The sequence below is a fragment of the Sturnus vulgaris genome, chromosome 1 (genome assembly GCF_052056855.1).
Source record: "Sturnus vulgaris isolate bStuVul1 chromosome 1, bStuVul1.hap1, whole genome shotgun sequence".
Classification (NCBI taxonomy): Eukaryota; Metazoa; Chordata; class Aves; order Passeriformes; family Sturnidae; genus Sturnus; species Sturnus vulgaris.
This window is the reverse complement of record NC_142243.1, coordinates 385,850-411,410: the sequence shown is the minus strand read 5'-3', so window position 1 is coordinate 411,410 and position 25,561 is coordinate 385,850. Positions and strand designations below refer to the sequence as shown.

Below are 25,561 nucleotides of genomic sequence, written 5' to 3'. Positions count from 1 at the left end.
TTCTATCAAAAAATCCAATGGAGTTTCTTCTGCTATGTGTAATCTGTCGTTGTAGTTCCAGATCGAGCCAGGAGCTTCTGAAGAGGAGACCCCTGCCAGCTGTCCATTGTCGATTTGGCTGGGAATATTGTTTTGTTCCAGCGTGGCTGGATGGAGCGCTGGGAAAAGTTGTGGTTTGTCAGCTTCAGAGTTCGATTGCAAAAGTCGCTGAAAAAAAGAATGACAACGAGGTTTGTCAGAGTGGTGCTGTGAGACCCCCCTTGACATCTTTGCTTTGTGTTGGAGGTGGTTGTGTATTTGCACTGCAGGGAATCAATGTCCCCTTCCCAACTCAGCCAAGAAGGTCCCAAAGGCTCTTTCTGGGAATATTTCTTATTTACTTTCTTTCATTTGTGATAACATAAACTCCAAACTGCCATGAGCAATTCCTTAATTTCTCCTAGAGAAAACCACATGGCCGAGGCAGTTTGCAAAGGAGCCCAGAGTTGTGTTTGGGGAAGAGAGCGCAGTGTGTCCTGACAAACTGCTACATCTGCCTGTGTTCTTATTCCAGGAAAAAAAGTGCTCTGTGCCAAGTCTTTTTCAGTTCTTTCACCTAGAAAAGCTCTTCCTGGAACACAGGGAGGAGATGTTTTTTCCTCAGGTGCTCGGGCTGGACTGGAACCACTCCACAGCTGAGGAACGATTTCATTTTTCTAGAAGGAAGCGGAAGAATCGTGAACTTCCATTAACCTTCCATGAACGAGTGGTTGGAGAGCAACTTGGAAGAAACTTGTTTATATATATATATATATATATATATATATATATATATATATATATATATATATATATAAATCTTGTTTATAATAAACATATATTTATATATAACCCGTCTTTGCCCGCCCCGCACGGGCTGTGCTCGCTTCCTCTCTGGCTCCTGGGTTCCCTCTTTGTCATGGTACCCCTCAGTCCTTGCTGTGTGTTTGGCACTCTCTGTCTTTTCTCCGTCCTTCTCTGTGCCTCTGTGGTGCTCCCTGTGCCGTTGTTTCCCGTGGGATCCTTGTGTCCCGTTCACTGTCCCTGTTCATTTTTAATCCCTCCCTCTTGTGCTGCCCATCCAGCATGCCAGGGGTTTCTTTTCGTTTTTTGGTTATTTTTCGTTTTCATTTTTCTTCTTCTTTTTTTTTTTTTTTTGGTGGGGGTTCCATTTCATCGTGCACCTTGATGTTGATTTTCTTCCCTTGTCCTCTCTGCTGCCCCTCCTCCTTTCTGCCCCTTGTCCCCTGTGTCTGCAGGGCTGGGGAGGAACTTCAGCCCTTGTGGGGGTTGCCCTCCCTTTTCTGGTGTCAGCAGAGTCACTTTCTGTGGGATGGACACATGGGAGGGGTTGCAGTCAAGTGCCCTGCTGCTGTCCAGGGCAGTTGGAGTCGTTCTGTGCCTTCTTTGGGGTGAGGAAAAAAGGCTGAGGGGGGCTCCGACGTGGTTTGGGGCACCCCAAGGTCCCTGGGAGAGGGAGCCGGGCTGCGCTGGAGGAGCAGGTGAGTCGGGCATGGGGGGGGGGGTCATGGTGGGTGCCAGAACATTGAGAGGGAGGGGTGGGTGTAGAATGCATGAAAAACAGAACCTTAAAAAACAGCTAAATATAGTCTAAAAGGAATGTTTTATTGGTTTTTATTTGGTTAGAGGAGGGTTTTTTATAAATAATATAAATAATATAGGCAAAAAATATACAAATATACTAAAATATATTCTGACATAATATTATTAATATAAATATATATGCATATATAAACAGTAACAGTTCACTGATTTATAGCCCTTAAATCCTGTACCAATCCGTAATTCCTTGACAGGCAGAATAGGAGTATTATGTGGGGACATACATGGTTCTAAAGGCCCTTGTTGCAAAAGGTTTTCTATGAGAGGCTTAAGGCCCCGTCTCCCTTCAGTGATATTGGATATTGACGAACTCGGATAGGTAAATCGGGATCAGTGATTTTCACTTTGATAGGTTTTATTTTTAACTTCCCTATTTCTCCAGGGGTGTACCACACCTCAGGACATATTTGCTCCTTGTCCTTTTGGGTTAAAGCAAAAAATTTTAAGCTGTCCTTGGGATGCTTCAGTTTTCAAATCCAATGCTATTATTAAATCCCTCCCCAATAAATTATTTTCTGCCTCTGGCAGTAACAGCAGATCTTTTAATTCAATTTTGTTCTGGTCTCAATTTGGACATTTTTAATAATAGGGACCCGAAATGGTTCACCTTTTGCTCCAACCACGAGTGCTGTTTCTCTACTAGGTTTACACCCTTTTGGTAGGTGTTTAATTGTGGATTTTTCGATTTCTGTATCTACTAAAAATTCCACCTCCTCTCCCTGGGGAAAATCCTTAATTTTATCAAGGGGTCTTTAGATGGTATGGTCCCCAGTACATACAGCCCCTGACACCCCTATTCATCTTCCTGGAACATTTTTTCATCCTCTATCCGCTCTTTAAATTTTTTCTTTATATGACCTTTCTTGTTACAGTAAAAGCAGGTTTGCCTTGGTGAATTATTCCCGGCTTCATTTCCTTGTTTTGGTGGGGGTTTTCGTGGTTTCCCTCCCCCTTTCTGCTTTTTTTTTTTGTGTGTGTTTCACGAACTGTAGCTATAAAGATTTTTGCTCTTGCTTTCTGTTTCTCTTAGCAATTCTTATAACCCCCGATCTTGCCAATCGTCTAACTTTTCTAATTTTTCTAATATCTCCCTATGATCAAGCAACAAATTGGGTTTTGAGGAGTGCCTGACCCACTTGTGTGTCAGGGTCTATCCCGGAGTACATTTGGAGATCTTTCCTCAGCCGCTCCAACCAGTCAGTCGGGGATTCGTCCTTTTTTTGTTGTTCACTAAAGGCTTTATTAATATTTTGTCCTTTAGGAACAGATTCTCCGATACCTTTAACGAGTATCCATCTTAAGTCCATCATATTCTGGCGATGGACATCATTTTGATTATCCCAGTTAGGATTATTTAATGGCCATTTCTGGTCTTCCCTAGGTCCAATCTGATGCTCCCAGTCCCATACCCTCATTCCAGCCTGTCTGATCATTTCCCGTTCCTCCGTGGTGAATAGGATACTTAATATAGATTGTAATTCCATCCAAGTATACATACTTGGTCCGAAGAACTGATCTAGTCTCTCTGATACTCCTATAGGATCTTCTAATAGTTTTCCCATTTATTTTTTAAAGTTTCTCACTTCCCCTGTGTTCAAGGGAACATTTACAAATCCAATTAATCCAGCCTGTTGTCCTGCTAATGGCACTTCCCTCAGGGGGTAAAGGCGAGCCTTTGTGTCGTTATCTCCCTCCTCTCTGGTGATACTATCTCTCCTGGTATTTCTTTGACTGGAGCGAGTTCTTAGAGCTATGGGAGTACCAGGAGGAGAAGTGGGTGCATGGGGGGGTCTCCTGTATTTTCTGTATTATACGGAGGTGGGAGATTATCGAGGGGTTCCCAGGTAAACTTTTTTTATCCTCATCCTCTTTTAAAGTCTATATCAAGGATGGCTTGGACTGTTTTGCCCACAGGGCAGCATACTCACATTCCTCTCTGTTAAATGGTTCTTTACAAGCCACATATGTGTTTAATGCCCGACAAATCCAACCCTCAAATGATCCGAACATGGGCCAGTATAGATTATCTGTACGGATCATTTCTCTGGTCCATTCCACCATGCAATATTGAATCAATTTTTCTTTACTTTTTCCTCTGTATACCGCCCCTGTGTCCCAACATCTTAATATTACTCCCAAAGGGCTGCCTGGTGGTATTCTGGCAACCTACTAGTTTTGTCTTTATTTTTCCAATCTCCTTGTGGACCAAATGAACTTGAACCTCTTCGTGGGTCCCTGGGACTCAGAATCTTACTCTCTCTTTGTCCCATTTTTACCTCAAGGGACTGTCTTGAGGTGTTTGTACTCCCCGATGTGTTCCGCCCGAACCCCTGCCTCTCCTTGGGTCAGGATGGACTGGAACCCGCCTCTACCTGGGCTGGGAAAAGCAGCTTTTCCCTTCTCCCTCCGTGACTGGTGTGTTGCAATCTGCTTTTCTTTTCCTCCCCCTTCCCCCCCGCCCCCTTCCCGGGTCCTGCCTCTACCTGGACTAGGGTGGGAAGGACCCAGCCTCCACCTGGGCTAGGACAAGAAAAGCAGTCTCTCCCTTTGTGCTCACTCGCTTCGTCCGGTCACCGGCCAGGTCCCTTGCAGGATGCTGGAAACGCGGATAGAAGGACTCCACTCTGGCTTCGCAGCAAAGGCCACGTCTCATTCAGGCAAGCACACAGTCACCCCCACCAAACCACACAGATACTCACAGTCCCATGCTCCTGTCTGGCTCTTCGTGCACGAGAATTACAGGTGATTTTGCCGCGGTCTTCCGGGGAGATTTTCCTTGCTCAGTCTCTATGGTGCGGGACGTCGATGGGTCCCGAGAATCACTGACGAACCGGGGCCACAGCAGTGGGGCGCCTCCCCGAAATCGCAGTGCCTCTCAGGGCTCCAAGGACGGCCCGGGTTTCGGCACCAAATTGTTATAAATGAGAGACAAAAGTCTCGATATTCAGCAAAATTTAGATTGTTTTATATGATATAGAAAGAGCAAGCAGCGCGCTGGGGAACGTGAGGGGTCACCTCCCACTCCACGCTCCACCGAACCTTGGTTTGCAGCCTCTTCTTATACTGTAGTTTCTCATTGTAGTCAACTTTTTTTGATTTTTTTTTTTTTCATAAGCAGTGGTGGTTGAATAAACATCCTTACACAAAGCCTTTGGGTGATAATCAGTCACAGATAGCCATCTGGTCCTTGTAGATAACCACCAGAGAAGTTCAGGAAGGGCTTTTTGTGAAGTCTGATTTTGCAAGCTGGTAGCTGATACAACTTATTTGGAAAACAGAACATAATGTAACATAATACAACATAATATAACAAGGTGATTTTAAACAGAATTATTTTATCATATAATTTCCATTATCTAGTGTCCATGCTTCACTTCAGAGCTTGGTATTCTGGTTTATACAAACCCCAATGCTTTTGTGATTAACACGAATCTTTTATCAATTATCACAAGGGCGAGAGTAGAAGGAGTAAAGAGAGGGCAGGGGTAAGAGGTAAGAGGGCTAAGGCCGGTAAGAGGTAGGAGTGTAGGAGTGGTAAGAGAAGAGAGTAAAGTAAGAGAAGTAAGAGAGCCTAAGCAAGTAAGAGCATAAGAGAGAGATTTTCCCCTTTATAATACATTAAATCTTCTTCCATGTTGACTATTCTAATTTCCACTAACCAATCTAATACAAGATAAAAATTCTTTAACGTTTGCATGCAACCTATAGGAATCACTATATTACCATGTTTTACTCCTTATCTCTAAAATTTATCTGGGACTCTTCCTGCTATGCCTAGGGAGGATGTCTCTTTGCTTCTTGGTATTCACAGCATCTAACATTATCTAAACAAAGGGGTCTTCAGGCATTCAGTTGCTTTTCAACCACACAGTTGAAAATTGCTATCATTTCTATTTCGTTTATATTTTCTATATTCTCAAAGTCTTTTGCTAGGCACTCATATTTATAAGGTTTCCCTAATTCATCCTTCCCAACAGCTTGGCTCAGCTGTGTTTGATGTCCGTGCCCTGTGGCACGTTCAGGCTGGCATGGGGTTTGTGCTGTGCCTGGCTCAGTGATGTTTATCGGGATGTGCAGCGCAGTCCGTGGCTCCCCAGGCCTGCTGTGGGGCAGGGCGAGGGCGGCTGGGTGCCAGGTGCTGCTCTGGGCCAGGTCCTGGGTGGGCACAGCCCACCCTCAGCCCCAGGACTGCGTGGTGGCTGGTTCCCAAAATGGCCCTCACTGGGCATGGGGGTTGCAGCAACCTGTGCCTGCTCCTCCTCTGCTCTTCGGAGTGGAAAAGCGCATTATTTGGGCTGAGTCCTGAGCCTTCCCGTTGTCATTTCTCCCTCCCCTGTCCTCAGTGCACAGCACTGGGCAGTCTGTGCCCAAAGCGAGAGGCAGTGGCGAGGGAAGGGTTGCCCCTGGCTGGGAGGGGGACAGGCATCTCCTGTAGGGCTGTGCTGTGCTCCCTGGGGATGCTGACTGACCCCCTTTGTGCAGAGACAGAGGAGATGCTGCTGCACCACGTCCCCAGGAGAGCCCCTGCCTCGCTTCTGCTCTCAGGGATGGGACTGGGAGACACCTCCACGCAGAGAGTGGCACTTGGCATGGCTTCAGTCCCCAGTGGAAGAGGCTGGGTGGTTCCAGGAGGAGCTGAGCAGCAGTAAATGAACTGCTTGAAGTTTATCTGGGGGTTTTTTTAGCGTTATTGATGCAGAATTTTTGCTGATCCGTTGGCAAGTTTGAATCAGCCAAACACACCTATTTTTCTTACCTGGATTTTAGCCCCAAAGCCTGGTTACATATCTTGGTATTAGGTAACCTCAAGTAAAAGTGAATAGTACAGGCACACACTGAAAACACCTAAGTCAAAATGCCAAGTTGTCACAGTGAGCTTAGGAAGCGTTTCAGGAATTTTTGTTAAATATATGAGCCTGTTACTGTTAAGAATAGGAGGTCTACTAGTTCTTAAGTACTTTTTAGAGCAGTCATGCTAACCCCCCCAATATTTGGAAAAATTTTCAACAGATTAGAACTGCTGAATCAAAAGGAACTAATTTAATCAACCTGAAGCATACCTTAGAACTCGTGGAGCCTCTGCAAGTAAGTGGTCTTTGTTCTTTTTTTCTATTTTTAAAATAAAGTACAGATAATTTTGCCCTTACTTTTATGAAGTACAGTTTCTTAAATTCCATAGGATATCTCAAGTTGGAAGGGGTAGATGAAGTAAAAACAGAATATGATTGCAGAGCACAGCAGTGCCAGCACGGTGCGTTGATTCTTAGCAGCGATGGGAAATTCACTTTTGTGTCTGTGCTGTGAAGAGCAGGGTTCCTACGTTACCTGAATAATTGATTATGTAACAAACTCCGATCAGAAACTCCTGCTCAGATTCTGCAGGCTATTTCTACAACTGCTGCTTGGCCTCGCTGAATCTGAAAACTTGCAGTCCTTTGAAAAGGCTGCAAAAAGCAGTAACTGTCCTGGCCATATTTTCATCTTCACGAGGCTGCTTTAAGAGGCTGTACCACACAGCTGCTAAAGGCTTCTCACAGTTCTCTTGAAGCTACCAGGTATTTCTGATAATGCTTAGCTACTGTGTTAGAAACTGTCATCTCAAAAGTGCCTGTAAGATAAAAGATGTTGCATCTTTGCTTGTTTATAGCTATGGGTATAGCTCAATTCTTTTTATTAAAGCTGATTTTAATTGTCAGCAAATCTGATTTTCAACAAATGAATCCAGGGATAAAAGCAAGAGAGCTAGTGGAGTTGCTGCTGAACTGAACTCCCTTCAAAATAATTCTGAAAAGACGAGAGTAGTGGTTTCCTAGAGTCTCCGTAATCGTGCAAAACTCACGTGTCGTGTATTTGAAAAAAAATGTAGATTTGAGAAATAATTTGTATCTTCCAGAGATGTGAATAGTATTTTTAGTCAGACTTTGCTATAGTCACAGTTCATTCTGAGGTGAAAATAGAAATGAACTGTAGTGTTTTGTTTTAGGAGTAGGAAGTTTAAAAGTAGCTTTCACTTATTTGTAAAACTGCTACTCGTATTTTGGGGCTGATGCTGCAAGTAAAAATGGTGAAGTATTATGCATCTAATGAGTGGTAGAACTGATATTGGAGATTTGGAATAACACTTGGGAAGATTACAACTGTAATTGGGGATGATCCAAGATACACAAGAGGATGTCTGAGTATGAGGACCCAGGAGTGCTACGCTGTTGAGCCTCACATCAATGAATTCCTTAGCATGATGTGCATTACTGTGTTTCAGTAACCTTCCTGTTTATCAGGGTGTCCAAACAGAAGCAAGAAACTTCTCCTGAAAGTGATTTACTTTTCAGGATGCCCAACCTCCACTGCCTGTACAGCCAACAGAGACACAGCTCATATTCAGGCCACCTGCTACAGCTCTAACGGGAAGTGTTTCACCTCCTTCCCTCATGTCTGCTCACGAGTCCCTGGAACTCAGATGTCAATAACGACCGCTCAGTCTCTTGGGAGTGCCTTGAGTGGACAGTGGACCTGTGACAATGTGTCATCATCATCGATGCAGAAGAATAAATGAAGTATCCAAAATAACTGGGAAGTATCCCGTAGCTGTGCTCCCAAGGCTTTGGATCAGAAGGTCTTCCAGGGCTGTTGCCTGATGAGTAATTGTGAATCCTCTCTTCCCGGTGAGATAACACAGCTTTTTCTAGCCTGGTGGTGCTGTAAGCAAAAGGCCATCCCCAAGTGCAGGAATGAGCCTGGTATGCTTTTGGCACCGTGCAGGTACAGCCCAAAGGCAGGTTCCAAGTGGAATGACTGAACTGGGAGAGGTTGGAAAAGCAGGTGACCTCCAGGCAGGTGAAGCAGCAAGGGTTGAAGGACGGCACAAGAGGCAGCTGGGTGCTCCTGCTTGTACACATCTGCCTTCAAGGGAAGCCTTCCTATGGAGGAGGAAAACTTAATGGACATTGTGGCTGACAGGAACTGAAGACATGCTTGCAGTAGAATGGCATTGATGTTGATGATTCAGTAGCGTTCTGCACTGCTGTTAAAAATACTGCAACCAGGGAATGTGGTGTGGTGATAACGATTAGGCCTGTAAGTCTGGTAACTGGGGCTTTTAGCTCAAACATCTCGGTATGGCTACTTTGAGCCTTGTAAAAGCTGCGTTAAGTCCAATTTCTTGGGTAGTTCTACTAGCTCTAGCCTTGCTTTTCATCCCCTCAGTAACAAAGCAACTCCCTCTCGAGAATGTTATTTACTTTCCATATGATGTGCCTACCAATTTCTGGAATTGCAAATGTCTTTGGACACATGCGTAAATTTAAGTTTCAAGAAAGCTGTCAAGCTAAAACAAAGGCTTGCCATAATGCAGAAGAAAATGTTTTATGGAAGAACTGAGAGGTCCCTACCTGGGCATAGAATTTGCTATACTAAGGTGTGTTCCAAACGGATCTGCCATCTAAACAAGCAGAAAAATAGTTGGAATGTAGTGAGTTCAATTTAACTATTGCTAGAAATAGGAATTATTAGCAGAGCTTGGAGCATGATATCACTAGCAGCAGTAAGACGCTTTTAGCTTGCTTCTCATAAATTACTTGTAAAAAGCATTTGTACCTAGTGTGTAGCAATTAATATTTCCCCATTTTCTTCCCCCCCGCCCCCCAGGCTCAGGTACTCCTTTTATTTTACCCTTTTCTGTCTTGTAACATCACCTTCTTTTATTTTGTTCTACCATCTGTTCTCAGAACATCGCAGCATCCTCTGTCAATGTGAAAGCATTTGTTCATCCTGTCTTAGAATGGCTGTGAATGCTGCCCTCTTCTGGATCACTTTTTTTTTTTTTTTTTAACAATATGTTGCTAAATAAAAGAAAAAACAAAACCAACCCAGTTTGGAAAAGGTACTAATGTTGCTTTTATTACTTGTGCATATGATAAAAAATGTGGTTTGGATTTAGATCTTTATTTTTTTTAAATATTTTTTTTTTTTAGTGAAATAATATCCTTTCTGTTCCACTACTGTTTCATTCTTCACTAACTGCTGTCATTCCACATGTAACAGTTTATTGGAATACGGCCTTTTCCATTCCTCATCCCTGTGCTTGTCCTCGAATAATAACTCTTGCCGAGAGCAAGGGAAGAGCTTAGATTTCAATTAATCTCAGCCTGCTCCCTGGCAGTGGGAAGCCATTCCCCCTTGGTCTGTCACTCCTTCCCTGCTAAAGAGTCCCTCTCGGTCTTTGCCGTGGGCCCCTCCAGCTACTGGAGAGGCACAGTTAGGTCACCCCGATGCCTCTTCCGGGAAGACAGGAGTACCTGAGGGAGTTCTCTCCTCCCCCTGCCTCCCAGCACTCCGCGGTTTTCCCTTTCCAAGTTTGAGCCGTGCTGGTTCAGGAGCGCAGGGGGCTGCAGGTCCTGGGAATAGACGGTGAGAAGAGATGACGGTTACTGTCCCTCCCAAGCCATTCCAAGAGAAGTACTGGTAAGTATTTTTGCCCACCTGAGCACCGGTGGCTGGCCAAGCTCTCCCGCTACAGCTCCGGGGGCTGGTTCCGCTCCACCCGCCCCTTCCTGCGGGAGCCGCGGCGGTTCCGGGGCGGGGCCGGGATCGAGCATGGCCGGGAAGCGGAGCCGGGTGGCCGATGAGCCGAGCGGGGAGCCTGCGGCCAAGCGCGTCTGTGGCTTGCGGGACGCGGAGTTCAATGGCGCCCGCTTCAAAGCGCTGCTGCGGGATCCCACGGCCGCCGCCAAGGGTGAGGGGGCTCTGAAGGGCGGGAAAGACCCGGGCCGGGGCCGGGTGTGGGCCGGGGCCGGGGGTGCCCCGGGCCGGGGCCGGGGCCGGGGGTGCCCCGGGCCGGGGGTGGGCCGGGGGTGCCCCGGGGCCGGGGCCGGGTGTGGGCCGGGGCCGGGGGTGCCCCGGGCCGGGGCCGGGCCGGGCACGTTGCAGGAGTGGCCGCGATGATGGTGGGGATGGCGCACATGGGCACAGCCCGGCTACTCCGGGCCCCGCCCGGAACCGTCCCCCGGGTGACGCTGTCGCTTTGCAGGGCTGGAGAACTTCGTGTCCGTCGCCCAGACGCTGCCGTCGCCCCACGTGTACGATGTCGTGGAGGGATACGTGAAAATTTCCATGGAATGTTCTGAGATATTCAAGCTTCTCGATGGAGAAAGGAAGCCTGAAAGTGAAGTAAGTTGCGTATGGGGGTTGTAATTCAGGGACTTGCGGCTGCAATCCCAACAGTCTCAGGCTGGAGAAGAACCAAGAAAAGGTCGCCAAGGAATGGGCACAGCCCCCAAGGCTGCCAGAGCTCCAGGAGCGTTTGGACAATACCCTCAGGGGTGCCCAGGGTGGGATTGTTGGGGTGTCTGTGCAGGGCCAGGTGTTGGACTGGATCTTTGTGGGTCCCTTTCAGCTGAGTAAATTCAGTGGTTCTGTGAATAAATGCTTTGTGGTGTAAATAACTCTTAATAATTTAATATGGTTTTGGTTTTCGTTTGTTTGTTTGTTTGTTTTTTCCTGGAAGCAGCTGTGGCAGAAGCACCTACCAAGTGCCAGATGCTCTTTTCTGTTTGTGGGTGTTACTGGCTTTAGTGACACACACAACCAATAGTCCTGTGTAAATCAGGCTGTTAGGGTTCTTTAAATGTTATCAAAATACCTTTTAGGTAGTAAGGAGATCAATAGAAGCAGTTAAAAAAGCAAAACAAAAGTAAGCTAGTGAAAGTAAATGTTTTTAGATACCTCTCTTATACATCAGTATTCCTCAGATGCCATTGGTAAAGTTGACCTCATTTTTCTCATTTCAGCTGGGCACGATTAGTCCTCATCAGAATATGATGAATGAACAAAGAGTTCAACAGCTTTTCACTGTGAATGCTGGTGCAGCATTGCTAACTGCTTGCAATGTAGTATGGCATTGCATGTCTTTTTAACCATCACTCGCTGTTCTTTGCTTTTCAGTATCGTTTTTGTCTGTGTCATGACAACCTGTGTCACGTTCAGTGACAGCCTTTGCTCAATATCCTGTTGCTGACAGGGGCTGATGTTTGTAATGGGCACAGCCCCAGTGCTGTACAGTTTCTGGATTCTTCTGGAAGGAATTAATTACGAGACTGGAACAGCCCCAATTTTTTTTCCAGCATATTTCATTTTTTGTCATCCACTTGGGAGCAACCATCACTTGAAGCATTGGTTTCTTGAAACTACATGCTCTCAGAAGTGATCTTTTCCAAGAGGAAGCATTAATTTGGGAGAGAATCTAGAAGTTAATGTCACTTTCATATGTGGAAGCTTTCCTCTTGGAGGGGGGTTATTCTTTTTATTAATGGCCGTTGTTACTGTTTGCTCAGGTAATAATTTCAAGTCAGATATTAACTTACTTTTCTGTCCTGCAGATGCTGTTAATCTTTCAAGCTCTGGAAGCCATTTTACTGAGGACAGCCAGCGACCTCTCACATTTTTCTGTTGTGGGAATGAACATTGTCAAAAAGTTGATTCATTCCTATATGAAACTGATCTATGCTGCTTTGTATTCTGAAAATTGCAAGTAAGTCTTCTTGGTGCTCTGGTGGAGGATCTCTGCCAATTGGTCTGGAGGGACTGGACTGGACATTGCAAAATTCATCTTACTGCTAATAATCTCCTCTTATTTAATAATCCTTTTCCACTTGTCATAAAATAATTGCCTGTGGCAGTCTTTGGAAAGTGGAAGCTCTGATACATCAGACAATCCAGTGCTGTAGGATACTTTCCTGAAGCTGTGGTTTTCATCAGTTGGACCTGTCTTAGTGAGAGCTAGCATGGGTGGTACCTTGAGTCCTGTTATTTTAATGCTACTTGATTTTTGGGGTGAAATGTACTGTGTGGAACAGGGCTGGGCAGTCTTCCTGTGATGGTGACAAGAGCTGCTCTTGAGTGCTTTATTTCCCTGTATTTTTTGGAGTCAGATTTCCATGTTTATAATGCATTTTTCTCTTTCAGACTGGCCTTTCTTCTGTAATTTTTCCAGTCACTCGTATCTGAGGTCATTTTAGGGTGTTAGATAACTGTGTTACCTAGTCCAGACCCAACAAGTTTCTCTTGCTCATGTGGATAGGTGAAAGAAGTTGCAAATGCCAGAGACATTTCAGTACCAACCTGGGAGGAAGAGGAAAGCAGAGTGAAATTGGCTTGTCCAAGGCAAATGACTCATCTTTTTCAGTCTTTGAGCAGAATTGGAAAAGCTTTCTCTGCTTTTCCACAACTGTGCTTCCTGCACTGTGCAGTTGATCCTATTGCAGCAAGCATTCTAACTGGACAGAGAATCTCAAATAGGTACACTGGAAATAAGTTTTGAAGCTGTGCAAGACCTGCACTTCTGATTAAGTGTTTAAAGATTGCAGGTTCTGGATAAATCCTTCTAGAACCTGCACAGAAGAGGCTGCAGATTTCTCCTGGGAGATGCTCTGTATTTTCTGTGCAGCCTCTTTGATGTGCAGAAGGGTTTTCTTCACTGTATGTCGAGATGGGATCTCTGCTTGAGTCACATGGCTTTTTACAGATTGTCCATGACAGAAGCAGGATGGACAGATTACAAATCTCTTCATGGCAGTGGCTGTTCAGATGCTGGACGTCCTGTGCACGGTGGCCCCGACACATTCCCATTGAAATAAATGGCAAACCTCTATGAATTTAGGAGTTCAGAGAATCAGAGAGTAACTAGGGGTTGTCTAGTCCAACCCTACTGCCATGGTTCTTGTTAATTTTGGCACTTTCTGCCTTTTAAACCCCTTTTATAAAGGGAATATCCAGCCTCACATTTCAGCTCAGTTTTGGAGAACAAGATAAAAAGGCATTTCCTTCTCCCTTCTTCCCTCACCCCTCTTTTCCAGCTGCTGTTGCTACTGCCTAAAATAATTACTTGGATCGTTTAACTTTCCTTCTGTTTTCTCTTTAAGTTTTAATCTCTTGGTTTGGTGGTTTGTATAAGCATCATCCTGGAAATAACCTGCAGGTTTCCCTCTGCTTTGTCTTTTTAGGATGAGCCGAGGGTGCCTTACACTCTTGTCAGCGATGGTCGCTCAGGGCCCAGATTCAGCAAGGGATGTGTATAGTCATTTTGATTTCAATAACAAATACCTGCCTGGATTGTTGAAGAAAGGATTTAAGAAGGTAAGTCAAGGCGCTGCGTGCCGTGAGATGCTATGCCATGGCTCCACCAGCTATTTTAGCTAACTGTTTAGAACAAAGTTGTTGCCAGTGTTTTCTGTATTTTCATTTGCAAGAGCTTAACTCTCCCTTCCCGTCCTTTGTCAGGCTGAAGTCCTTGGTTGTGCCTAACTGGACACAGGAAAATGCCTCATGTGTTTCCAGCAAGCTGTGGAGAAATAGAGATGTACAGTTCCAGTGAACTGCTCTTCTAGTGTCTGAAACAGAGAGAAAGTGATAGGAAACTGTTTGCTACAAATATTCAGGATTGACCCAAACCAGTGCTTTAGAACAAGAACATTTATGTATTATTCCAAATGCAAGTGTGTGATAAATCCAGTATTGTTTGCAATGTTGACACTGCAGTGTTTCTGGATTTTAAGGATGACTTGCAGATTGAGTGTGTACGTTTGTTTTGGAGTTGTGCCATTTGAGATGAAAATTCAGACTTTTTCTTTAAAGAGCAATCAAGTGGAAGGCAAAAAACCAAACACATCTCTTTTTTCCTGCAACTACCCTTTAGAGTTCCGGAATTGTCAGATTCCAGAGGTTTTGACCTCACTGCAGGAGTTGTCTGCAGGAGTACCTCCACCCTTGGTTTTAAAAGCCTGGGTGTAGTCTTCTGAGCACAGGCTGCTTAAATACGTGAGTAAGGTACAAAGAAGCAAGCATCCAAAAGGTCTTACTCTCGTACAGCTTTCAGTGAAGTTATGTCACAATTGGCTATCAGAGGTGGAATTTTAACACAAAAATACCAGGACCAAACCTTACACCAAAACCCTGTTAGTTTCTCTTTGTTTCTTCTTTCAACCCTTTCATGAGTCCCCGCCACCTTATCTTTTGCCTACTCGGAATCTCCTTTCAGGCTTCTTTACATGCAGCTTAATTTTGCACATCAGGTTTAAAAAAAAAGCAAATCACGGCAAGACTCTGTCAGGGAACGTAGTGATAGGACGAGGGGTGACTTTTTATTTGAGAGAGGATATATTTACATTAGATACTGGGAGGAGATCCTTGGCCACGAGGGTGATGAGGCACTGTCCAGAACAGGGTGCCCAGAGCAGCTGGCGCTGCCCCATCCCCGGAAGTGTCCAAGGTTGGACAGGGCTTGGAGCAGCCTGGGTGAGTTGAAGGTGTCTCTGCCCATGGCAGGGGGTGGAATGAGGTTGTCCTTAAGATCCATTCCAGCTAAAACCATTCTGCGATTGACAGTTCGTGTGCTATGGTGCTGTTACAGGTCAGGCTTTTGCTGCTTCCACTGTGCCTGAGTTGGTAGTTTTACACTCGCCTCCTTTTATGGCAGTTTTGTGAACTGACCAAGCAGTGCACAAGTGAGGAAGTTCAGTGATGCAGGGTTTGGCATGAGACTGCTCTTACTGTTAATGGTTCCTTTTTCTTGAAATCTGTGGCCTGGTCCCATATATTGACAATTGAAAAGCACGTCAACTAGTACCTTTTCCTTTTGATGTAGAAGTGATCTGCTTAATGCAAGAAGTTTATTAGCTGAATATCCGGTATGTATTGTATGTCTACGGCCACATGCAACGTGTTTATAGGAGTTGTTTCATTTATGGCACTTCTAGGGGGAATCAGCAGTTGCAGCGTCAGTTCTGCAATTGGGTACAATCTATGTGCTAACAACATTTTTTTGTTTTGTTTTTACCTTTTTGTTTCCAGGGAAGAACAGATGTCCGCATGGCCTATATTCAGTTTGCCCTCTCCTTTCTCATTGCTGGTGACAATGCACTCTTGGCACAGGTGCTGGAATTGAAAGGTACTTCATAATTGCTTGTTGAGTTTTTGTTTTTAAGGCACAGACATTTATAGGTGATAATAAATATGACCTAATTAAAAATGTGAATCATGTAGAGAGCACTAGTAGTGCTAGTAGTTCATCTTATTACCTGCAAAGCTTTGAACTTCTTTGGTAGTGTAGTAAATAAGCCTCTTCTTTTTGAGAACGATATGCTATCTGCTAAAACTTTGCAAAAATAGAAAGTCTTTGGTGACAGAAATCAAAAAAAGTAAATCTAATATAAAACTTTGAGGTCACGGAGTCAATGAATGTAAAAAAAAAAAAATATCGGCCTCCAGCCTTGCTCATAAGACACTAACAGTGGATATGCTGTGTTAATTTTCTTTTGAAAAGGCTGTACTTCAGTTGCCTTTCTGCCCTGTGAATGGTGACTCTTGGTAAAGTTATGAGAGAATTCAGAAGAGATCTAGAAATGCTGTTTAAGAAAAAGTCCTTAAGCCATTAACTGGCAGCAGGTCATTTCTCCTTTGGAGGGGAACTGAGAACTGGCTGTAATTATTTCCTTCTCTTGCTCCTGCTACCCCAGGGCTGCTGATTTCCTTTAGGTGCTGGCAGTTGTTTACTTCTTTCAGGCTGGGGATTGCACACCTCAGCCCAGTCAGTGCAGCTGGCTTTCATTTCCCTGTAAGAACCCCAGGTTCTTCCAGGTGAGCCGAAAGATGATGCATGTGGTTGGAGATGGAATCTCCAAACATTTGAGAATCACTCAGTGAAACAAATACAAGTGCTTCAATGGGACAAATGTGAATTTACTTGAATTTTAGTATGGCATTTCAGGGCCCAAAGTGCATTTAAAGGTGACAGATGCTGTAGCAGTGTAAATCAGCAGAAATTAGCCAGTCAAGATCAGAGTAGGCTTGGCAGCATCACTTGCTCATCACCTTAGTCATGGGCACATCATCCTTCTGAACTCTGCTGCCTTTTGGTTCATCCTGGAATATAACAGCAAGATAAATCATGTGATGTGGAAGAGGAATGGGTATGACTTCCCCGAAGCTTTTTTGTATGCAAAGAGCTTTCACATTTTGACTTAAATTTGAAATGTCCTCTTAGATTTCATTCCAGATATTCTTCGCTCTGAAATAAAGGAAGACAGAGTTTCTACTGTCAATCTTCTACTTTCCACACTGAGAACCAAGGTATGATACACCCTTGAAACTGTGTTGTCTCGTGTTTTCTGTTTTCCTCACTGCTGCAAACCAGTTGTGCAGTGATTTCTCACACAGTGTTCAGTTCTTCGGGCTGCTGGCAGCGTGCTGCTGCAGCGTCTGTGAGTGATAATGTGTGTTGGAGGTTTGGTAGCTTGGCTGCATTACTGCCTCAGGATTGAAAGCAGGGAGGCAGGAATTGCTGCAAGCTGTGAGAGTTGGCTGCCTTTCCTGTGCTCTGTCACCTTCTGAGCCCTGCCTCTTCCCTGGGATGCACTTGTTACTTGTAGAGCAGCTGCACCTGAGATGTCTTTTATTTCTTTAAAAATGTTTTTCACTCCAGTATCTATCATTTTCTGGTATCTGTTCTGAACTACTGTAGCTATGTTGCATAAGCTGTTGGATGAATGGTTGAGAGAGTGAAGAAAAAACAGTTTCAGATTTAGAGCGTAGCCATAAGAGCCTGCCTCAGACTCGGGCTTTTCACTGCTGACCAATTAAAGCCAAAAATGTTCTTCCTTTTGCTGTTGCGGTGACACAAAGAAGGAGAATAAAGAAGCTACCATTTACGTGTAAAAGAAACCTCCTTGAAACTTAACCACACAGGAAAAGCTTCATTTGAAAAGTATCATACATCATGAGCTGTTAGGTTGTTGGTGGACCCCAGCACACTGTATGACTCTTTCAGCTTAGCAAGAAAAATGAGAATCAAAACAATGCCAGCAGTAAAACACGGCAGAAGAACTTCCTGAGAAACTTCCTCCGCTGTGTATTCCCTTTCATTCGAACTTCATTGGTAACAGGCCTTACCCTGTCTACGGCCAGGTTCCCATGGTTCCAGTCTGTGGCCGTGATGCTCTGAACATGATGCAGCTCTTCAGGTGGACGTGAACATCTGTCCTGTCCAGCATGTGCAGGGTTTGCAGAGATTGGTGTAGGGCCAAGGTGGAGCAGGAGCAGGTGAGAGGAGTGTTGACAGGACAGGCAGAACCTTTCTTGTGCCCTGGTGAGGAGACCCAGCTCTGTGTGTACTAGAAGAATGAAGTGTGTTGCTCTTTTGCCATGATTCTGCGATAACTTGGAATGAATAGAAGGATTTGCTTTTTTCTCCTTTTCAGGTGGTTCATAACAAAAATATCAGCAAAACGCAGAAGGTGCGCTTTTTCACTGCAGAAGTGTTGCTTCACATCGCTTCACTGTACCGTTGGAATGGGATTACTGATGTCAGCCCTGAGGATTTAAAGGTCTGGTCATTTCTTCCTTAGCTTAGTCCTTCTTGTGGTGCCTTTTTTTTCCCCTCCTCTTGCAGTCCACAGCTTTCGAAACAGCTCCCAATTGCTCTGAGCTTGATGAGCTCAGAAACAGGAATCTACTGAGCCTATTTAAAATGAACCCCCAGATTTCTACTGCTTCTCACTGGGTTTTGGCTACAGACTTTTCCCCTTTGTGTCTACCCTCTTGTATTCCTCTACCAGATGCTTACGACCCTGCCCCTCCCATCCTGATATACTGTAAACACACTTTGGAGGAGATCTGTTTCTAGCAGGCGTCTGCTTAGAGCTGTGCAAATCTCCGACCCTATTCTTAAGCATGTGTTTCAGTTCTGAATAATTTTAAGTTCTTACAGTTCCTTGCAGTCCCTCTAAGTCATGAGATTCATGATTTCCCGGCCACAGCTGTCTGGAGTCTTCTCAGCCATAGGCATCTTGAGTTGTTCCAGATTTAGAAGGTTAATGGAACCGTAGAATCACAGAATGGTTTGGGTTGGAAGGGACCTTCAAGCCCTGAAGCTTTCTTCTCAATCTGAACAAAAGCCAAACTTTCTTTTAGTATTTCTCCAAGAGGAGCCATATAAAATGTTAAGTGAAGTTGATATCTGTGATACAAAGTCTCATATGCCTTTTTTTACTCCTTATTGGTTTTTATAGGTGGCTCAAGGTTCTGAGGAGGTGGGAAAAGCCATGGTACGAGAACTTGTGCATAGTTTCTTAATGGACCTCTGCTGCTCTCTGAAGCATGGCATAACGTTCTATGATCCAAGTCTTGGAACTTCTGGAAAGTAAGTCACTGGGCAGCTGGGACTGTGTGTGGGTTTTTTTCTAGAAGCAAAAGAGCCCTCACTAGTTACTGTGTCTGCCCTGAAATGTGTGGTACTAATTCACTGTTTGTCATGCAGAAAACGTGGAGGTAAATTAATTTCTTACTTCTGAGTATAAACTCACAATTATGCCAGGAGGGTGAGAGGTGTTGCCTTCAATTAACAGCTAGAGAATCTGCAGAGTTCACATCCTTTATAAAGTATGAAAATAAGGATTTTTAATGTAAAATATTTTTTTTCTCTTCAACAGGGGAGGAAATGTGGTACTTCTGCACTTCCTGCTTGGTTTAAGAACGGCAACAGAAGACGAAATGGTTGCTGATCTCCTGGTGAATATTCTCAAAGTGTGCCCGGATTTATTGAATAGATACTTCAAGGAGACCCATTATTCCTTTGTTCCTAGAGTGACATCTGCTTGGTTGGACAACATGAGATTGCTCAAGAAGGTAAGAGTATGGACAATGGTAAAAAGCCATGCTCAGAGCAGGAGGCTCTATAAACATTTAAACTAAACTGAGAAATAAGGACTTGGTGGAAGAAACAGTGGAAAACATCACGTCAGTGATGTCCAAATCCAAATCCTTCTGTAGAATGCTCCCCAGAAGAAGCTGTCATCTCTGGGACTGTACCAAGGGAGCTTATATTTTTGTTTCTTTTCTTTCAGATCTATGAGGCTCAACCAGACATCTCCAATTCTTTTAAGACTTCAGAATTTATTCCTCTTCCCAGATTGCTGTCTATGGTGATGGTAACAACAGTCCCTGCAGTGTGCAATAAAACAATGCTCAGCAAAGGGTTAAATGTAAGAGCAGTCTGTAATATTTCAGTGACTTTTCTGTCCCAGTTAGTAGTTTGATTTTTAGTGTGTGATCATTCAAGAAATTTCTTAAGTTGGCTAGTTACTTGTGTTTTTAATTGTCTGCCCCAACATAAATCTGGCTTGGGGAAGCGCTGGAAAATGAATGATTCCAGGTGCCTTTCACGAGCACCAGGTCTGCCACTGTCCACTAGTGGTTTAGGCTGGGAGTCTGAAAACCTATGGCTTCTTTACTGCTAGCCAAGATCTAGAAAATAATGAATCCATTGACCAGTTTTAACACACCTGGAGAGTACAGAATCTGTGCAGAACATAACAGGAATCACTGAAATGTCATTAATTCACTTCCTTCTTTCAGTTGCCCAGCACAGTGGTGAAGCACAGCATCCTGTCACTCGTCTCCATGGTGCTGAGAAGAGCCCTGAGGACCATTGAGCACTGTTTGTCTGAAGCAACCTGGCCAAGGTCACAAATCTACACGCTGCCAGCAGTGCAGGAGTTTGTGCAGCTGTACAGAGAAGCTGTCAGCAAGGTAGAAACAAAGAGACAATTGGGGGCTGACAAGGAGGCATTTTGCAGGCAGCAGACAACTGCTCTCCTCTGTACTTTCTCCTCAAGTGGCTCCGGCCTAGGAGGCAGGAGATGGTATCCTGGGGAGGCTGTGGGTTAAATGGTGAGGTAGGAGCCTACGTTTACTGGCATGTCTGTCTGATGGGAATGCAAATTAAATTCTGCGGTGAGACAGATTTGTACCATTAATGGCTGTTGTGCTGCAAATGACTTCCAAGAGCAGGAGGCAAGTTCTCATCCTGGTTCAAGTCAATGCAGCCAGCAGAGGTTACTCAGAAGTTAGACAAGAGAGCACTTGAGTTGAAAGTATACCATGAGGAAGAACAATCAAACAAATTTTTTCACAGGAAACCTTTTCAGTAAAATGGTCTTTCCTGTACTTAAGTTCTGCAGAAGTGGAAATAACAGTGCTTGATTTCAGGTCATTCCCTGATTGCACACGAGGTCAATTCCAACCTTTGTGAAGAACAGCAAATCTTCCTGTTGGGTGTTTGGGGACGTATTTATCACAGGAGCTTTGTCCTTTTTACAAAGGAGAGCTGTTGCAATTTTAGCCTTTTTGCTTTTAGGTTTTACCGGACATGAATAATCTAGTGGCTGTCTGGCAGTCCCTTCTGAAGCAAAAGAGAGAGCGCACTGATGGCCCAGCAGAGCAGAAGGAAGGTGACGTCTCCACTGTGAAGGCAATGACCGAGACAGAAGTTGCTGAGCAGCATGGTAGGCAAAGCAGGTGGAGTTACAGCTTCTTATCTCTGTGGGAATGGGTGTTGTGAAACCCTCATCCCACCCTTAACTTCAGCAGAATCCAGATCTCACTTGTATATTTACTACTCACCTTTTCTTTGTTAGAATTGCCTGAGAATGCAGTTGAATGCATAGGCTGCCACTGCTGCTCCGAGGTTCAGCAGTTTGACTTTTCTGCCCCAGGATCAGAATGGTTGGGGTTGGAACGGATCTCTATAAATCATCTTGCCTGCTGTCTCTGCCTAAACCTGGTTACCCAGGTGTGTGTTCTCACAGCTTTTGAACATCTCCAAGAATGGAGTCTCCAGAATCTCTTTGGGAACCTGTGTGGGTGCTCAATCACCCTCATAGTCAAGAAGTATTTCCTGGTACTCAGTGTTCCCACGTTTCACTTTGTGCCAGTGCCTCTGCTCCTGCCACCAATGCTTCTGGAAGGAGCCTGGCCTGGTCATCTTCTCACTCTCACTTCAGGTGTTCATAGGCATTGATACGATGCCCCTGAGCCTTCTCTTCAGTCTGAGCAGTCCCAGCTCTCACAGCCATTCCTCACAGGGGAGGTGTTCCAGTCCCTTGACCATTTTTGTGAGCCTTTGCGGGACTCTCTCCAGCGTCTCCGTGTTCTGGGGAGTCCAGACCTGAACACAGCATTCCCCATTGGGCCTCCCCAGTGCTGAGAGCAGGAGAAGAGCAATTCCCTGACACCGGAACTCCAGGGCCTTCAGATCAATCCCTGGCAACCTGCTCTCCACTTGGGTGGCCCCCAGAATGTATTGGTGAATGGGGCTGTTCCTTCTCAGGTGCAGGGCTCTGCCGTTCCTCTTGTTGAACTCAGCCTTCATGCCCTTGACCTTTCCATGCTAGTAGTTGTTTTGCAGCCACCAACTAAAACTGTCAGGGAGACTGATATGCCTGAAAAGCAATTTTTTTAATATATTTTTGTTTGTCCAAGTTATTTTACCAGGAGGTAATTTTTTTTGAGCAGTTGGTCACTGTGGCTACACAAATGCTTCTATTGATGTAACACAGTAATGCAGTTTTGTGTGTTGGACGAGGGAGAGAGGGAAGGAGTGAAGGCTTCAATTTTCTTCTCTCAAACCCAGCATCCCTCCTGAAGGGCTTGCTTCCACAGTCCCATTGCAGGGAACAGGAAGTTTCAGGGTGGTCTGCATCCTGGCCAATGGCCTGTGGAGGTTTCCTTGTAGGCTAGAGATAAACCTGCAACCCGTTGTGCCCTTCAGAAGGCATATTCCATGGAGAGACTTCCTGGAGCAAAAGGTTTTTCAGTGTGTGTCCCTCTGTGCCTCCCTTTGGGCAGCAAAATGTTGTCAGCACTGACAGTCCAAGGCTTGGAAAACAGTGGAGCTGCTAATTTCTGTAGGACTGTAGCTGTAGTTCCTCAGCATTCTGAGGTGGTAATGCTATGTCACTTAGTCCCAGTTCACCTTTTACAGCTTTATTTGCATTGTGGCCACTAAAGAATTCTTTCATTTTTCTTAATGGCAGCTGAGACTCAGACAAACGAAGTTTATCCGTGGCATTCATCCAGTTCTTCCTAACTCCCTAAGGGAGACCAAGTTAACAGGAAAAAGTTAGGTGTTAAATGTTTTGGCCCACCGTTCATTTGTGACTGGATAACGAGTAGCTTTTATGCCTCTTCATGTTACAGCTGAAACCTGAGATGGTTTTTCCTGGGAAGTAAACAGTTGCCTTAACTGCTCTAGGTGTTTGTACAGGTATTTGTTGTCTGGCTCTCGCCAAGAGCTCACACCGAGAAAGTATTATTTTGAAAGGGGAAAGGGAAAGAAAGAAGGCATTAACTGAAATAATAAACTGGCAGCAAACTGTACTGCACTTGTCTCCTGCAATTCCCCAGCTAAACCTGCCTGACATTAGCTAAAAGCAGTGTCCCCGGAGATCAGCAGCATCCTTCGCTTTTTCCTGTCATTCAGCCTGAAATTCAACAGCGGCGGGTCTGGTGCGATTCTTACAGTGAGTGTTCAGATGTTCAGGTTGTGTTCTGGATGTGTGAGCACTTCTGAGTCAAAGTAGAAATGGCAGCTCTCACTCTAAGCACCGGATAAGTGGATTTAGTTTGGAAAGTATTCATACAGGAATGCTGGGAGAGGGAGCTGGAGATTCAGTGGGTGTTTTTCTCGTTCTTGTTGGGAAGATAGCAGGTCATTTTCTAGGCAAGTCTGCTGGAAATGCAGATAGTAATTCTCATGCTGGGTAATGGGGGTGCGACACTGTGCACTCTTGCTGTGAAGGAAGAAGAAACTAATTGTGGAAACAATTGTTTAGGTTCAGATGATGCTGAGATGCTGCTTCTGAAAGCTGCACTGCTTCAGGTCATATGTCTTTATCAGAAGGTTGTGCCCCACTTGGTAGCACGGAGCAGCTTTGATTTTAGCAGGCTGCTAAAAGGTATGTGATGGGTATTTTTATTTCCTCCACTGTTTTCTCTGACTGTCCAAAGCAGAGGGAATGTTTCGTTTTCTGTGGAGATAAAGAACTGCTTTCTAAAAGTAGCCCATTTTGGTTTCTTCATTCTGTTGGCATTTATTGCTGTTTCTGTGGTGCTCTGGCCCTGTTAAATTCCATCGCTGCTCTGCCACACCCAGCTGTCAGCACTACGTTTCACTTCCGTCTTCTTCTCTCTCTGTCATAATCTTGGATGTGTTTGGTTTTCATGGGCTTTGAATTCTAATCTTTCTGAGGAGCACTCACCTTCAGCTCTTACTGAGGTTTCTTCTAGTCCTCTGTCAACAACCCACTGTCACTAAGTTATTTCCAAACTCTTAATATCTGCGACCATAAAGGGTTTTTTGAACAGAATAGCTCACAGAAAGTTCGGGGTGGGGGTGAAGAACAGCACCTCCCAGTCTGCCAGTGTCCTCTGAAAAATGTTGTGATGGAGATTTGGCCTTGGTAGAGTCCAATAGGACAGAGCCCTGGAAGGCAGAGAGGCTTTAGAGTGCTGGCTGATACCCAAGGACCACCTCCTCCAAGTTGTGAGTTCTGAAGAGGAAGAAGTCAGGGGGAAAAAATGCCAGGAGGCTTCCATGGATGGATTAGGAGCTGAGGAGCAAAATCACAGTAAAAAAACCCCAAAACTTTCAGGTGGTAGAAGCAAGGACAGGTCATCTGGGGGGGATACAGGGAAATGGTATGGGAAGCTAGGGATAGGTAGGGTTTGGAAAGCTAAGGCTCAGTTAGAACTGAGTCTGGCCAGGGATGTCAAAAGACAATGGGAAGGGCTTCCATAGGTATAATGTCAACAAAAGAAAGCCCAGGGATCATTTGGACCCTCTCCAGAAGGAAATGGGAAACCTGACTTACCCTGGAAGTGAAGAGGGCTGAGGTTCTCAGTGACTTCTGTGGCTCAGCCTTCAATGGCAAGTTCTCCAGCCAAACCTCCCAGGTTGGGAAAGGCAAACACCAGGACTGGGAGAGTGAAGATCCTGAGGCCACTGTCAGGATCAGGTTCAAGCCCATCTGAGGAACCTGAACACACTCAAGTCCATGGGATCTGATGAGATCCATCCACGGGTCCTGAGGGCTGGATTCCCACCCTGGGTTGGCCAGCCTTAGTCTCAGTGTGTCTGGGGATCCCGTGGTATGAAGATCTGTGAATTGCCAGCTTGTCTCACAGTTGTGTTTTAAACCCTAAAACATGAGTGTTCTGCCGTTCTCTGGGAGATGGACCGAACTGAAGTTGGTTCCTTGCTTTCACGCCTCAGGTATAGTCACTGAAAAGGGCTTGCGGAAGGAGGTCCCTCCTCTTCTGCAGCACCATATCCTGAAAGTGGCTTTGGAACTTCCTGCCAACAAATTCGCCTGGTTCAGAGTACAGGTAAGAGGCTGATGCAAGTTTGTTACCTTGGCCTCTTGTCCTCAAATCTTTCCATCTGCTATTGCCTAGTTTTAAATTCGTCCAGTCATTTCAGGAAGTGACAGTTTTGTCAAACCAACAGGAATTACAGTCTTAGCAGTAGTGAAAATCCCTTCTCAGCTGAAAGGTTTTTTACGAGGACAACAGTCTTTGCCTCTCTGATGAGCAGAGGAGAAGGTTCCTGTAGCTCTTTGTGTCTCTGGAAAGGAGCACAAGCGAGAATGTGCTGGTTACCCCTTGTCTGGAAGTCTGAGGTTGCAGACCAGGGAAGTGAGCCACTGATGGGAGCCGTCCCGTTCCTTCCCAAGGAAGAGTCCAACATTTTTTGATGTTCTCCATAATTAGTAGAAACCATCAGGGCCCCAGCTTTCTTTTTTACTGCAGGCTTTTAAAATAAGAACTCAGTCAAGAGTTTGCTTGTCATGTCAGGTTCAGAAAGGAGTGGACCTGGCTTTGAGGAGAAGCAGAGACACCCATGGAGTGTGGTAAGAGGGATAGACGTGGAATGACTGGGGAGTAAAATATGATTGACGAGAGAAGTGGCTTTGTCTTGGGTCCCTGTAGCGGTTGGAGTTTCTGTTAAAACTGTCTTCTTCCACTTTCCAGGAAAGCATTTTACAATTGAGTACAATGATGCTGTCTCACTGAATGCAGACTAGTGTAAATTATC

The 25,561-nt window shown here is 45.0% G+C and overlaps 1 protein-coding gene and 1 long non-coding RNA gene across 2 annotated transcripts in view; one reads left to right on the top strand and one right to left on the bottom strand.

Moving 5' to 3' along the window:
• Positions 1-9,516: 9,516 nt before the first annotated feature.
• LOC148225022 (uncharacterized) lies at positions 9,517-10,245 on the bottom strand. Its single transcript, XR_015805788.1, has 2 exons — positions 10,120-10,245; positions 9,517-10,034 (listed from the first exon to the last, which is right to left on the bottom strand). It is a non-coding gene; the product is annotated as an uncharacterized LOC148225022 (long non-coding RNA).
• Positions 10,219-25,561, top strand: part of LOC106861776 (URB1 ribosome biogenesis factor) — a 39,827-nt gene continuing 24,484 nt past the window's right edge. Inside the window, exons 1-14 of the mRNA XM_088170988.1 lie at positions 10,219-10,372; positions 10,667-10,806; positions 12,015-12,166; positions 13,638-13,770; positions 15,484-15,580; positions 16,676-16,761; positions 17,889-18,014; positions 18,699-18,829; positions 19,119-19,314; positions 19,533-19,670; positions 20,044-20,217; positions 20,825-20,972; positions 23,301-23,423; positions 24,740-24,852. Of these exons, the coding sequence (XP_088027114.1) occupies positions 10,234-10,372; positions 10,667-10,806; positions 12,015-12,166; positions 13,638-13,770; positions 15,484-15,580; positions 16,676-16,761; positions 17,889-18,014; positions 18,699-18,829; positions 19,119-19,314; positions 19,533-19,670; positions 20,044-20,217; positions 20,825-20,972; positions 23,301-23,423; positions 24,740-24,852 (1,896 nt within the window). The 5' untranslated portion in view covers positions 10,219-10,233. The remainder of the gene's footprint in view (positions 10,373-10,666; positions 10,807-12,014; positions 12,167-13,637; positions 13,771-15,483; positions 15,581-16,675; positions 16,762-17,888; positions 18,015-18,698; positions 18,830-19,118; positions 19,315-19,532; positions 19,671-20,043; positions 20,218-20,824; positions 20,973-23,300; positions 23,424-24,739; positions 24,853-25,561) is intronic.